This window comes from Bidens hawaiensis, unplaced genomic scaffold, assembly GCF_021521415.1.
Source record: "Bidens hawaiensis isolate Kalapana, Puna unplaced genomic scaffold, B.hawaiensis_p1.1 tig00030808_1, whole genome shotgun sequence".
Lineage (NCBI taxonomy): Eukaryota > Viridiplantae > Streptophyta > Magnoliopsida > Asterales > Asteraceae > Bidens > Bidens hawaiensis.
The window spans coordinates 222,059-237,834 of NW_027495155.1; the positions used below are offsets into that span (position 1 = coordinate 222,059).

Below are 15,776 nucleotides of genomic sequence, written 5' to 3' on the forward strand. Positions count from 1 at the left end.
ATTTGTAAAACTATAAAAAGAGTAGTTGCATTTTTTTTTATTTTACCGTTTAGTCTTTAAAGTAATTTTAAGAACACGTTTCAGGTCAATTTTAATCATCTTTAATATTTGACATAATTAACATATGCAATTTTTTTCCCTTTAACAAAAATAGTCAGTGAACCAATCATCTTATAATGGATTGACCAAGTAGCTTGAAAAACCGAATGTCGTTAGTTAAAATTAGAAATAAAATATGTGTGTACGTGTGAGATTTAAAACAGATATGAAAGTATTATATATTTTTTTGTCTCGATTTACAATGGTAACATCATATGAATAATAAATGAAATACGAAACTTGAATTAGTAAATGAGGTTTTGAACGAAAAGAAAATTAAGTTTAAACATTAGTCTAACCCAGGGCCGGCTCCGATAAAGCAAAAAAATATATTTGGGTCGTAAACGAAAAATTTTTTGGCCCTTAAGTAAAATGATTATTTTTTTATTAAATAACTTAATGTTTATATGAGCTTACTTGGTTATAATTGGGTTGTGTAATTTTTTTTATAAAAATAAGATTAAACATACTTTAAATGAGGGTAGAACCCATAACATTTTGGTTGAGAGTAATACACATTTGTCACTAGACCAAGCTAGTAGTTATTTAATTGAGTTTAAACACTAAGTATAAATATTGATTTAATAAAAAATACATATAATTCTTATTTTTAAAAAAATTAGGCCTAGCAGGGTGTTGGGCCTGTGGTCGTCGACCACCCTGCCACACCTTATTGTCGGCCCTAGTCTAACCACCAGTCTCTAACCATTAGTCTGATTAACCGGTTCAGACGATTTGGTTTATTAAGAGCTTTCATTATTTCATCATACCCATCATATAATTTAACTAAATTTCACACTTTTTAAATTTTATCTCTCATTTTAAAAGACTCTCTCACATCTCATTCCTTATTTTTTATATTAATCTTACTCACAAAAGTTTAAGTTACTATTTTTCTCATTTTTATATATTTACATAATTTGATGGAGGATGAATAATATAGTTTTTCATATATGAAAAGTTACTATATCAACTTTTTATACTTACATAATTTGACGGAGGATGAATAATGTAGTTTTTCTTATATGAAAAGTTACTATATCAACTTTTTATAATTTAGGATTGGAGTAGTGAAATGACGGAATGAATGAAGTGTACGTGTTTTTAAAAGAAAATTATATATTTTAAAGGTTGATGAGGATTTTATGAATAGATTGTGAATGTTCTAATTGACATGCTCAAAGAAGTTTATTTTTTTTTAACTAGAATTGTTATGCAATTATTAATTGATCTGGTATGTCGTTAGAAATGAATATAAATAAATGTAATAAAACAATTGTTATAATGTCTTTATAACTAATATCTAAGATTAACTTCTTTATATTATTTTGTTATTGTATGTGAAAATATATATTTTAACTTTACATTTAGATCTCCATAAAACTAAATGGGCAAAATATGATTGAAAAATGGGTGTTACATTACAAGTTTAAATGTTAAAAAATATTGCTTAAATTGCTCGATAACAAATTACTGATATATTATATATAGTTAAATTAGTAACCTATATTTTTTTTCTCTTTTTATTATTTTGTAAAAATAAAATTTATAAAACGCTCGTAGAACACTGGATTACGAGTTTCACATGATTGACATCAAAACATCAAGATTGAAACTGAGAAATCTTGAATTACAAATTAGGGTTCGTTACCTTTCATCATTTTTAATGGATCGGTTTATACACAAGGAGGGAAACATGTGTTTTATCAAGACCGTCACAACCTTTAGATAATGGTCCGTTGCCCTTTACAAGTTTACTAAAATATATGTTAACCACCAAAACTCTGAGACAATGAAATATATAGGTTGTTTTTGTGATGTTCTATCTAGTATCTTTGTTACTATTCCGTTGTATCCTCTCATATTGGTTTATTTCTAGTTCTCCAGTTTTGAAACCACAACCACCACCACCACACTAGCACTATATATTCATCAATTCATTGATTATGCTTTTTTATGCATAGTTTTTTCTAAGCTGATGAACTCACTGGAAACAACCTACGTATCCCAATTTATCAGTAACTTTGCTATGACTAAAGCTTTTATTGAATATGATTGTGTAGGTGTTAATATTGAATTTGAAGGCTTATTAATACTATTGGTAAAGATACAGGGGACCTATATGAAAAACTAGTCACCCCACCCCACCCCACCCCACCCCACCCCACCCCACCCCACCTATACTATATGTACTATATGTATAAACACCACAACTTTCAATATCCCTCTTTAAACAAATGGACACAAAGTTCAGAGCAATGGCAGCTCCAACAGTGTCATTTGTCTCGTGTTATTGCTAATAATCTCCTTTTCCATAATTATTAATTATAATAACCAATCATATCTGTTCCCCCTTTGATTCATTCCTAAAGCAATCACCATGTTTTGCTTCAATTAAACGTCATACCATTCTATTTCTTTTCTCTCTCATCTCACTTCACACTCCCACTCACACACTAAAACTAAATCCCATCTGGGTTAACCTTAATCATGGAAAAAAAACAAGGGTTTTTCTCCACATTGAAGGACGAGGTAGTACGAGGTTTATCTCCAGGCAGGTCAAGAAACCGGGCTCCCAAACCCGGTCGGAGTCGAAGCGGCTCACCCAACTCGGGCCTGCTCCGGAGAAGAAAAGGCAACAGCCACCATGCGGGTCAACCCGAACTCGTTATGTCAAGATCCGGCAGCTTAAGGCCATTGGAAGCCCTGTCGCCGCTCCGGGAAGGTCCGGATCCGAATGACCCGGCGGCGGACTTCGCCGGAGACTCGTCGAAAGTGGAGAGGTGGGGCCACTGGATGAAGGGTCAGCTGTGTCGTGCTCCGGCGGTTGGTTCGGGTTCCGGGTCCGGGTCGGGTTCCGGGTCATACCAGCGTTCGGATCTGAGATTGTTGCTTGGAGTCTTGGGTGCGCCGCTTGCACCGGTGCACGTTAGCAACTTGGAACCTTTTCCTCACCTCAGCATCAAAGATACGCCCATTGTTAGTTTCCATCTCATTAATTATTATTTTATTATAAATATTGTTGAAAAATAAAATCTAAATTAATTTGACTAATAAAGTCAAAAGTTTTTGAATCTAAAATTTGTGTATTTTGGGTTGATCATCTTTGTTTCATGGAAATGGTAAAAGAATTGATGTTTTATGTATATGTAGCATATACTAATAATGTAGCCATGTAGGGTCAATTAAGAAATTTAGTGTTCTATGATCTATCCTATAAATTTTGTTATATGGAAATGGTGTGAACCATTTGGTGGTTTTTTTTGTCTGTTTGGTTATTTTTGGGCTTTTTCTTTATTGTTACTTTTTTTGAGTTAAGCATGTTTTAGGTACAAAGATTCAAATTTGAGATATGCATGTTTGTGGGAATGCGAAAAGGAGATGAATTTATGTTTCTTTTTCATTTTCTGAAGACTGATGTGGGAATTTGTTCTTTTAATGATTTTTAAAATTATGTGATCAAGAATCCAAATTGTTAACCTCTTGAAGGCCACCTACCAAGCTCAAGTTGCGATTTACCTGATCCGGTTGGTTAGCAGTAGCCAGTAGCGGTGCACATGAGTTGGTTTGGGTGGGTTTGGGCTCAAACTGGTAACCGGAAATTTGGTTTTTGTGTTTTTGAAAACTGTCAGGTTTTGGTTTCGGTTTTACCAGTTGGGCTTGAAAATTTTGGTCAAAAAAGAAAATAGCTCAAAATAATGAATATTGGACTGAAACTTCAGGTCTAATTTTGTTTTGTCAACTAATAATTAATTGATTATTATACATTTGGACTTAAACAATTTTGGGTTGCACCATTTAATATTTATTATAAGTCACATAAAATTGTTTTTTTACAGTTAAGTACGGTTTGGTTTTTTCGGCTTTTGGTTGATGGCAAAACTAAAAGTGAACCGAAAAACCGGTTTTTAGAAAACATAAAACCAAACCGTAGGTTAGCAGACTATTGAGAGGGGCCGTGAGTTTTCCTGTACCAGATCTGATGGTTAAAAAAGAATAAAAATCAAGATTCTTGATCACACATTTTGTTGGGTGGTTTTGAGTAAATACAAAGAAATGTTTGGCATATTATGGTGGGAGTTGTTATAATGGTTTGGTGGTTGTGGTGGCAGGAAACTTCATCAGCACAATACATACTGCAGCAATACATGGCGGCATCTGGTGGTCAGAAGTTGCAGAATTCAATTCACAACGCGTACGCGATGGGGAAAGTTAAAATGTTGGCGTTTGATATCGAGACCGCTACGAAGGTTATAAAGAATAGAAACGCATCAAAGACCGCAGAGTCGGGTGGTTTTGTGTTGTGGCAGATGAACCCGGATATGTGGTATGTTGAGCTGGCACTTGGTGCAAGCAAGGTCCATGCCGGTTGCAATGGGCGGCTCGTGTGGCGGCATACACCGTGGCTTGGTGCACATGCGGCTAAAGGACCCGTTAGACCCTTGCGTCGTGCTCTTCAGGTTATTACTGGTTTCTTGTTTTGATTTTTTACCCAGTTGACATTAGGGCTGTGAAAGTGGTAAATGGTTGGGTGGGACGGGTCGAGTCATGGGTTAAAATAGGTTTAGGGTAAAATGGTAGTTTTTAATTACGGGTCGGCCAAAAAGGTGGGTTGGGCAAAAAGGTTGTTTTTAGTAATGCGTCGAGAAAGAAAAGGTTATTTTTAGTAACAGGTCGAGCTAAGAAGGTTGACTTTTTTACGGGTCAGGCAAAAAAGGTTGTTTTCAGTAACGCATAAAAAACGTGTCAGAAAAATAAAGGTTGTTTTAGTAAGGAGTCAGATGTGTCAGCCAAAAAAGGTTTTTATTAGCAGGTCAAACGGGTCGGACTAAACAGGTTGTTTTAGTTGCGGGCCAAAACTGGTCGGGCAAATGGTTATTTATAGTAGTGGGTTGAAACGGGTCACACAAAAAATATTGCTTTTAGTAAGGAGTCAAAACGAACCAGGCAAAAAAGGTTGTTTTAGTAATGGTTCTAAACAGGCTGGGCAGAAAAAGGTTTTCTTTGTAACGGGTCGGGCATAAAAGATTTTTAGTAACGTGTTGGATAACTTAAATTATGGGAATCTATGTTCCATTAACTTAATATTACATGATTGACCTATTTATCAGGGACTGGACCCACGTACAACCGCAAGCATGTTCACAAATGCACGGTGCACAGGCGAGAAAAAAATCAACGATGAGGATTGTTTCATCCTCAAACTCTGTGCAGACCCGCACACTTTAAAAGCCCGAAGCGAGGGGCCTGCCGAGATCATCCGCCACGTTCTATTCGGTTACTTCAGCCAGAAAACAGGCCTCCTAGTCCACCTAGAAGACTCTCATCTAACTCGCATCCAAACCAACGGTGGAGATGCGGTTTACTGGGAGACCACAATCAACTCATTTCTAGACGATTACTGGCCCGTTGAAGGGATCATGATTGCTCATTCGGGTCGGTCAGTCGTGACCCTTTTCAGGTTCGGTGAAACCGCAATGAGCCACACGAAAACCCGCATGGAAGAGGCGTGGACCATCGAAGAAGTTGCGTTTAACGTTCCTGGACTTTCGATCGATTGCTTTATTCCACCTGCCGAGTTACGGTTCGGGAACGTGAGCGAGGCGTGCGAGTTTCAAGAAGATCGGGTCAAAACCGCTGCCATGGCTGCAGCTGCATATCGGGCTAAAGTCGTTGCATTAGAAAGATCACGTGATGGGACGGGTAATAATAATCATGTCGGGTTAAGGAGGGATATTTGAGAATAATGAATGTCGGTGGGGCGGGATTCGGGTTTTACTACCGATGGGGACAGGTTTGACTTTAGATCGGATAGACACTCGACTGATTATGAGCAAGTTTGCTTGAATCTGTTAATATTTCAGTCAAGAAGAGTTCTGTCATCAAGTCAAGGTGTTTATTTCTCTTGGTGGTGTAAGTTGGGCGGGTAAGAAAGACCCGGCCCGACCCAACCTGTGTAAAATCTTTGCTTTACTGATTCGACATTCGATATCGTCTTTGTACAATACTTATGCAAAACATAGTTCTATTGAAGTTCAGTCATTTTGTGGGTCATTGAATTGTTTGACAGGTCAAATCATTTACCATAACACAAGCCTTGTTCTCTAAACACCATTGATCAAACATAATGAAATGACTGGTGACAAAAACAAAAATGTCATGTTTATAATTCACAGATTGCATTTTGGGAAATTGGTGTTTTGTAGTTGGGGACTTGGGGCTTTCCTAAAAGCATCAATTACTGGACCAGTGGACTGTATTACAAAGATAAAATTAATTGAACTAGAATCATATCAAATTATCAATCAAAGATCTTCTATACCATGACAAAAGTTAGAAAGTTTGATTTGATCTTCTGCAATTTCTTTGATATTACATTATGCCAGTAAGGTTACTAAGGTTTATTTTAGCTTATTAATAGGTTTGTAACTTGTACACGTATATTCATATTATTGTAAATATATTGGCATCTTAGGCTGACAATTGGGTACCCGATTATGATATGCTTATACCTAAAAAGGTACCCTATGTGATTTTTTTAAAAATAATTCAAATTAGTAAGCTAGGCTTCGTCATGTCTTCTTATTGGTACATGAAACTTAAAATTGTATTATAGATATGAGATATAAAATATTTAAATGAGTTATATTTATGTTTGATACATGTGTTAAACGTCTCGCCTGTAACATATTTAACACGATAAGACCTGTTTTGTATGTCTCCATAGCATTTGTAATTACAAGTTATGTTCAATCATTTAATTAAACCAATCGGCTCGCTGATTATTAATATCATTATATGCCATGTAGGCATGCCTTTGAATTTCCTAGGCCTCTGTGCAGGTATGTCATCTGAAACTTTTCTACTTAAACATATCTCAACTCGTGTATTTTATTCATGTAATTGCAAAACAAGTGGGCCATTGGGTTTTCAATATGAAGGTGGAGGGTCTGGATTTGGGCTGGGCTGGGCCTTGAATGGGGCTTTGGTAGCCCAAAGTCTATTTCTGATTTATATCACTATAAATCATTTTTATTCAAAGATTTATGTTGGTTATTACGAATATTATTTGGTGGCCATAGTTGTCACATTAAAGCAGAAAAAGTGTGTGATCAAGCTTGACCCAAACTGTTTAAAACCTTACTAACATGTTCATCTTGCCACCTACATGTACAATTTTAAACCAAAACTTCCACATATTGACTAGGTGTAAGACTACTAAGTGTTGGTGTGATCATGTCATGTAGACGGGATGTTTTACAGTATAACAATAATACCGAATCACACAAAATTGGCTATGTGAAGGTTCATGTCAACTAAATGACTCATGATCAACTTTTAATTAGGTAATTTCAAGTGTTTTTAACACATCATGGTTATAGTAGAACTGTAGAGGTATTCTATACGACTATATTGCAAATTTGTGGCATGCAACAAATGAAAACCATCACCCTCATAACTTTAACCCTATGTAAGCAAGCTCCTCAAGACTTGCTCCACCGGTAATGAATTTTGCTTACCCACATAATTGCTTTATTTCAAACATCAACTGTCAGCTCGTAAATGATATCAAAACTTGACACACACCACAACTACATTTTTATAGAGTCCTAATATATCAATATGAACCATTCATTCTATCTTTAGTACTTAACATTAATAATTTATTAATTTAGCACGCAATTCTTATAACACGTTTACAGACCGATTAGCTTATTTGCACCTATACGACAAATCTAAACTATCGTGTTACTCCAAAACGTCCCGTTTATTTAAATATTTAATAAAATTAAAAAGGATTGTATCCAAAACAAAGTTATCACACACAATAAAGCCCATTAAATTGTAGAATTATAATTAAAAAAATTGTAAAAAAATAAAACAATAAAAATGCCAAAACTCAATTGAATTGGAAAGTAAACAGAGGAACAAGACCACATTTGGTAAAACAAAAACACAAGATGCTCTGTAGTCTGTAACATCTGTTAAGCTTTTGCCCCAAAATTATGTTACAAAACACATGCTCAATTTTTTGTACGTCACGCAATTGCTTAAAATTTTACAATGAATCAATCAATTTTTAATTCATCATAAGCAACAATTTTCTAATACTAGCCGAATTCCAACTAATAATTTTCCTAAAATCAAAATAATCTAATACCAACCGAACTTTTAATAATAATCATTAGATTAATGTGCAGTGTTTTCACTCTTCACCGCCGTAAAAAGTCTAGATTTTTTAACCGGATGTGGGCTTTCAACCTCTTGGTCGGCAAGAAACTCCGGCAAGACAGCTGGAAGATTCAAGTCAAACCCGCGTTGACTGTTGGTGGACCCAGATGACGTCACCCCGCGGTTGATAACACCTTCATAGTGACGCCTCTTGTGACCACCCAACGCCTGTCCGGTGGGAAAACACCGGTGGCAGATAGAACACTCGTGACTCTTCCCACCGTGGGTCCCACTAGTGGTGGTTGCGGTGGGTTGTTCGACTTCTACTCCGGCGGCGGCGGGGTTGTGTTTCCAATGGCTGGTTGTATGCCCACAGAGAGCTTGGTAGGACCCAAAAGTTTTGTCACAGAAGCTGCACTTGTAAACCAACGTTTGCGTGTGTTGTTGTTGTTGTGGTGGTGGTGGTGATGAGGTGGCATGGTGGCCTTGGGAGAGTAGGACAAGACAGAAAGCGAGATACTCATCGTCATCGGAGAGTGGTAATTGGTCGACACGTGGACGCTTGGATCTTTTGCCTTTGGTCGATGGCTGGTCTAGATACTTGAAGTGGTTGCCGGAATCTTGTCTCAACAAGCAACGGGTGGTTGCCGTCGTAGGAGAATTTATAGCTTCAAGTGCCATTAGGGTTTTAGGGTTTTTGAGAAGAATTGTGAATTGAGTGAAAGAGTGGAGGTGAGTAAAGAATATAAGGGAGGGTGGTGGTGTAGGGTTTAAGGAAGTGAGTTGTAACTTGCGTGGCAAGTTTGACGAAATATGGCCAAAGGTTATTTTTTAATTTGTTTGGAGAATGAAGTATTAAGTGAATATTGGGTGGTTTGGGTTTTTCTGTGGAGATTCTAAGTTTGATCTTTACCCATGTTATTTTGGGTGAATATTAACAATGAAATATTTAAGCTAAGCTTTGTGAGGTTGTCAGTTTAAATTTCGAGTTCATCTGGGTTTTCGTCTCACTGTGTGTTACGTCGGAGAGTTATGCTCTTATGACGGCACCACGATTGTCAATTAGTAGCCGACGATATACTTTTCTGAGGGAACGGCCAAACCAAACTCTGGAGTCAGCTTGGACCCGGTTAATACAAAATAGTCCAACTAAAATGAGGTAATAGAACGCTTTAAATTAGAGAGTGCAGTGACGTAAAAAAGAGTTAGTTTCAAAAAAAAATTAAGTGAACATATTGGTGGGTATACAACACGCTATGTGTGTTTTACATATAAAGTGACTAGTAGGCTATGATAGGTGTTGATTGTTTCTTGTGTGTACCATGTGGAGGAATCAAGTGGGAGTTGAATCAGCTCAACACATAATGGGCGAGAATCCGCGTTTTATTTACATTTGTTGTGTCACATTATATTCGTATATCTTACTATCATAGTATCATTTAAGTGGAGATGGGAGAACGCGGCAATAGGTGGTACCAACGGGAAGAGGGGGGCAATCTCCGTGTTGGCTCAAAACATATTTGCCAGTATTTCTAGTCGATCTTTTCGACCGTATGTGTATATTTCATATAATATCAAAATCAAAGGTTGACATGAATAATGACGGTCTTTTTTTATAAGTTATATTTCACCCATGATACTAAATAATATACATATTTTACACATTTTATCATTCATTTTATATGAATTCTGTTCTGTACGAGCAGAAGTTTGAAAATATTGTTATTGATACTGCGACGTTAATACGAAACCAGTTCAGTTCATCACAACATTGGCAAGGTTGTAAAATTCACAACTAGGCACTAATTAAGCCCGATTAATCCCACTTAATCTTTGATTAAGACCAGCTAATCCCTAAAAAATCCCGATTAATTGTTAGCCCCCACCAATGCCCAATTAGCACCTTGCGATTACCATAACATTGGATATTGGTATGATGGCCGGTATTAACACTCGTATATCTTATCTTTATCTTTACTATATATAATACACCAAATAAGGGCAAATTAAGACATTAAATTTTAAAGGATTTACAACACCCAAAGCAGTATGTACATCTCTAAGTAAGGACACCCTTGTCTTTTACACCCATAAAACCCACGTTCATTTGATTTTTATCAAAATAATTACAAGTATGGCACCTTAACTTTACTTAAATTTTGTTAATTAAGAAAATAGTTACAACTTTGATCCCTCATGATTACCCACTTTTTACTCAACTTTAATTTTTTTGGTTTTCTTCATATGTGCCTTACAAAAATAAAATTAAAATTTTTTCGAACATACCTATTTAAACGTGTTTATTTTTGTTGACGTTTCATTATAAATTTTTATCAAAACAGATAAACGATTTAAAATGTACAAGTCATTACTGCATAAAAATTATGCATGAATGTACAAATTTCTAAAGGATAAAATTTACGTTTCATTTAATTACATAACTAACCCTTTATCTTTTTTATAAAAAACATAAACAAACTTATTACAATTCAAAGTTTAAGGAATACTTACAACTTTGACCACTTATTAATATCTAAATATTACTCAACTTTAAAAAAATTTCTTCCATGTGTTTTATAAAAATATGATTAAAAGAACTTAAATTATATAAATATCAAAATAATCAAGACGGACTTCACTACAAGAATTTGGTCTTTTTGCGACGAAACCTATCCCGAACATGATGTTGTCGGTATAGCTAACTCTATCCCAACGACATGTTGTCGGGATAGAAAATCCCTGAATTCGTTACAAGTGTCAATCGTTAATTCGCGAGACCAACTTTGACCAAACCAAATTTTGATTCGATTCTTTTGCCGACGACATGTTGTCGGGATAGAGTGTTTATATTTAATTTTTCCTTTTCTTTAAAAGCATCTTAAAAGTTAGAATAAAAAATTAACAACCCTATCCCAACGACATATTGTTGGGATAGAAACTTTATATTTTATTTTTCTTTTCTTTAAAATCATCTTAAATTAAAATAAATTAATAAAAAATTAACTACCCTATCCCAACAACATATTGTCGGGATAAACTTTATATTTTATTTTTTCTTTTCTTTAAAATCATTTTAGAGATGGTTACATACATACATAGATATGGTTGCATACATACATACATAGGAATGGTTACATACATGGTTGCATATTTATTTTTTTTAATAATACATGCATTCATTTTTATGGTTTTGGGGGTTAAATTTGTTTATGTTTTTCCTTGACATTCCAACGTAAATTTTGTCAAAAACGGGATTGTACGCATATAAAAATAGAGTATTTTGTTAGTATCTTAAGATACAAGAGTGCATTTATATTACCGTACCTTTACCGTGACGAACCGAATCAACATCAACCGAACAATATCGGTATTATCAAAACCGCTACCAACATTCGATTTTATAGTTTCGATCGATGTAAAACACGTGTTGATATCTTGTTGACGTATCACGAAGTTATTTTTTTAAGTAATCTCTTTCGTTTGCCGTATATATTGAATGACTTTATCATAACAAACAAATCAAAGACCAATATTGACTAAATTCATACCACTTCATAAGAGAAACCCCACTAATTATAGTATTAAATAAAGATAGGCTAATTGCCATCACTACAAAAAAATTGGCCTAAGGCAACCTTTATTTCATAAAAAAAGCTGCATTAGCTGAAGTTGTATTAGACCTAAAGCAAGCTTTTTGTTAAATAATGCAACTGTTTTTTTCAAATGCAACCCTTTAAAAGTGTTGCATTTGAAAGAAATAGTTGCGTTATCTAACAAAAAGGTTGCACTAGATCTAATGCAACTTCACCTAATACAGTTTTTTTTATGAAATAAAGGTTGCCTTAGGCCAAATTTTTTGTAGTGAATTAAGCCCACTTGCATGTTATATGTTGGTAAAATCTAAATATATAATGTCATGTAATCACAACCCCACAAAGTAGTTGGTGCGGGCTGGGGACCGTGGCGTCGGTTACTCGGTTTCATGCGTTTGACTCCGACCCGGTTAAGTCAAAGCCACCCCACAAAAACCTGGCTTCTGCGAAATGCGTATGATATTTTGTAGCACTTACAATGCAACAAGTTTATTAAAAAAAGAGTATTTTGTGTAACAAATTTAAAATTGCTTTATTGTGAATCATGAATTAGAAGAAATGAGGTAACCTTTCGAAAAAAAAAAGAAGAAATGAAGTAAACTATAATTCATTAATTCTAATTTTAATTCTAATTCTTATAACCATGTCATTATCAATTGATCATCAACCATGCCAACAATAATAATTTCCGGGCATCTAAATAGAACCGGCTTTGAGGAAGTAACAAATATAGGAATTTTAAGTCAGGACAAGTTTTGGGTAGGAAAATAAGATAAATACATGTGGACTTAAAGTTGCCCTCTTTTTAAGTAATTAGGTGTTAACCTTAATAAATAACAAATTAACATAAACAAGTTAACAAATTACCTTAATAACAAATAACAAAATTAACGTAAGCAAACTTGTTAACATAAACAAGTACTTAAATAGTTTAATGTAAACAAAAACTAACTTAAACAGACATTTTAATATAAACTAAACAACTAGAAGAAACGAAAAATATGTGTATAGTGTATATCTCTACAGTAGCTACAAGGAGTCTGATTTTCTATAGAAAAGTCAAACACTCACTTTTTTTCTTTTATAAGAATACATTGAAGTGGTCCAAAGTGCCATTGGGAAAAAAATTCAACATATTTACACTTTCTTTTCTATGGTCCAACTCCACTTGTTTCTTTTGTAGCACTTTCCTCAACGGACAACGGCTCAACCCCCTTTAGAATCTTCTTTAAATATGTTATTTTGCATTTCTCTAGCTTGAGAATTGTATCACATGCTAGAAAGTAGAGCATGGAAACTTCGTATATTATTCAAATAGCAGGTAAATACATACGATACACACAAATAACGATAATGATAATGATACACCGAACCCTGGCATGCTAGGCAAATCAGTTGAGACTAAACTATTTCTATTACATTTTCAATGTATCATTACTCACTCACTGTTGATGAAAGAGCAGGCTGGGGGGTTTAACATATCGTGAAAATCATTAAATATGGATACTGAGAACTTGACATAGCTCGGGCTTGACTTGTCTAACTTAAGAGTGCTCGAGCTTGACTCATTTACACCTATGCTAATCTCCTAGAAACATGCAATATCGAGACATCAAAGTGTATCTGGACAACCTACCTAATGTGTACTCCGTATTATAGTTGCGAGACAAGTAGTCATACACAATTTTTAGCGTAACGATTCGAACCGATCCTGACCGAATAGAAATACTTGTTTACATTAATTTGTATAATAAATATAGTTGATTAACAGAAAAATACAAAGATAAACAAACAAAACAAAATTTTGATGTAGAATTTTTTATATTTATATTATGACCTATCATAGAAGGTGAGGACAACCCGATGAACCTTCAATTCTGATAATAGTCCAGTACTCTTTCTTAGCAGACTCAAGTCTCAACTCCACTTGATTCCTCCAATTGGCACTTAAAGAAACAATCATTCAACTACTAACTTCCCTTTAAAATTATTTATTATTAATTGAACATTATCTATTACCGTATATATATAACATCATACTTGTTATCTTTAATTTCATAAACGGTTAAGTTACATATTTTATCTATCATGGGACTAGAACAATCAACATAAAACGTGTTTTTATACAAAAATGCTTATACTCCCTTTCCCCTTTACATTTTTTTCTCCTTAAAAACGTACAAATTAAACAAATATATTATCCATGCTCAACATTTTAATGTTGACACTAAACAAACAGTTACTAATGAATGTTACATAAATATTTAATTGTAATAACTAACGAATATTCTTAATGACTAACACGCTAACTCTCATATTTAATAATGCAAATAATTGTAGCCACTTGATCCATAAAAGTATAAAACACACACTCAACGTGTGTATTATATCCATCCACCAACATGTTCATTAACTTATTATTATTCGACACTTCAAATGGGCTTTCCTCAAACTTGCCACGCAAGTAGCAACTTCCTTCCATATAACTTCCACCATCCGCCACCGGCCCACCACCAACATCCATTATATACTTATATATATATACTTCACTCACCCCCACTCTCTCACTCATATATCCACACCTCTTTCTTTTTCTCTCTCTAAAACACTAATGGCAGTTGAAGCTTTGAATTCTCCAACTCCGGCAACCAACGGCCAAGTATCTAGACCACTCATGGACCAAAGGCAAAAGATCCAAACGTCCACGTGTCGACCAATTACCACTCTCCGATGATGATGAGTATCTCGCTTTCTGTCTTGTCCTACTCTCCGAGCGGAAGCTTAAGGGCGTTGAAGAGGCTGCTGCAAAGGAAGTGCTACTTGCCAACCTTAACAAAAGCGCAGCCGAACGCGCCTGCACCCAAGCTCAAGCCGCCCTCCAAGAAGCTCTGGTTGCCAAGGAATGGCTTCTTCGAGAGGCGTTGCCTCAGGTATGTTTAGCTTTACGTCTTCACGCTTTCCTTTGTACATAGAAAAGGTGTTTGACACTTTTATATTTTCTTTGTAGGTTGTGCATCGGGTCTTCTCAGAGACTACTTACGATGATGCCATGAGCGCAGCCCTCAATGCTTCTCACGAGGATGGGGAACGGGCCGGCTTCCTGCTTGGTCTAGGGTTCGTTGAGAAAGGCTTCCCGCCTTCCAACTTCCCTTTGTACAATGTTGATACTGAGGCCATATACGACCAAGCAGTAAATCAATACGCCGCCTTCCCGCATCCAGTGGTGGAGAAGGTGAACCAAGTAGCTGCTGCTGATGATGAGCTAGCTATCCTCAAAGCTTTCCTTGAACTGCCACGCTCTACCGATGGGGCTGGTCCAAGTAGAAGTGGCCCTGAAGCCTGATCCTGAAGATCCCTTCCCACTGCTAGGATAGTTTTAGCTTGTATAGATTTATTTTCTTCTTTTCGTAGGCGGGTAGTTACCCGGCCATTCTTGTAATAATTCATTTGTGAAATATTAATCTTTTTGCGTATAAGATTGTTATTTCCTTCTTTGGGTTTCTTGCTTTATAAACTTATGACTTGCATACTTAGTTTAAATTAGCAATTTTCCAAGTGTAGAATAAGTTAACCTGTTGAACGTGGTTGATAATAGGTGTGAAGTTTTGCTTCCTCTTTCGTGATTGTGCGGGTAGAACCGTCACTTGCACTTAGTAGGATGGCGAAACTTTACCCTTATCTGACCTGCGTGTAGGTTTTCCTCATCTTTTGAGGATAAGTTAACCTTTGAACGTGGTTGATAATAGGTGTGAAGTTTTGCTTCCTCTTTCGTGATTGTGCGGGTAGAACCGTCACTTGCACTTAGTAGGATGGCAAAACTTTACCCATATCTGACCTGCGTGTAGGTTTTCCTCATCTTTTGAGGATAAGTTAACCTTTGAACGTGGTTGATAATAGGTGTGAAGTTTTGCT

General features: G+C 35.6%; 1 protein-coding gene and 1 pseudogene across 1 annotated transcript; one reads left to right on the forward strand and one right to left on the reverse strand.

The window, feature by feature from the left end:
• Positions 1–2,347: 2,347 nt before the first annotated feature.
• On the forward strand, positions 2,348–6,247 carry LOC143581102 (uncharacterized). Its single transcript, XM_077063966.1, has 3 exons — positions 2,348–3,078; positions 4,212–4,559; positions 5,211–6,247. The coding sequence occupies exons 1-3, from the start codon at positions 2,590–2,592 to the stop codon at positions 5,838–5,840; spliced, it is 1,467 nt and encodes a 488-aa protein (XP_076920081.1). The 5' UTR covers positions 2,348–2,589; the 3' UTR covers positions 5,841–6,247.
• Positions 6,248–8,278: 2,031 nt separating this feature from the next.
• LOC143581119 (zinc finger protein ZAT6 pseudogene) lies at positions 8,279–9,082 on the reverse strand (annotated as a pseudogene).
• Positions 9,083–15,776: the final 6,694 nt, after the last annotated feature.

What these genes read in the sequence shown, in the direction of transcription:
- LOC143581102 (XM_077063966.1), top strand. Translation starts at nt 2,590, where the DNA reads ATGGAAAAAAAACAAGGGTTTTTCTCCACATTGAAGGACGAGGTAGTA. An exon ending in GCATCAAAGATACGCCCATT is followed by an intron (nt 3,079 to 4,211) that starts GTTAGTTTCCAT and finishes TTGTGGTGGCAG; the next exon opens with GAAACTTCATCAGCACAATA. An exon ending in CCTTGCGTCGTGCTCTTCAG is followed by an intron (nt 4,560 to 5,210) that starts GTTATTACTGGT and finishes CCTATTTATCAG; the next exon opens with GGACTGGACCCACGTACAAC.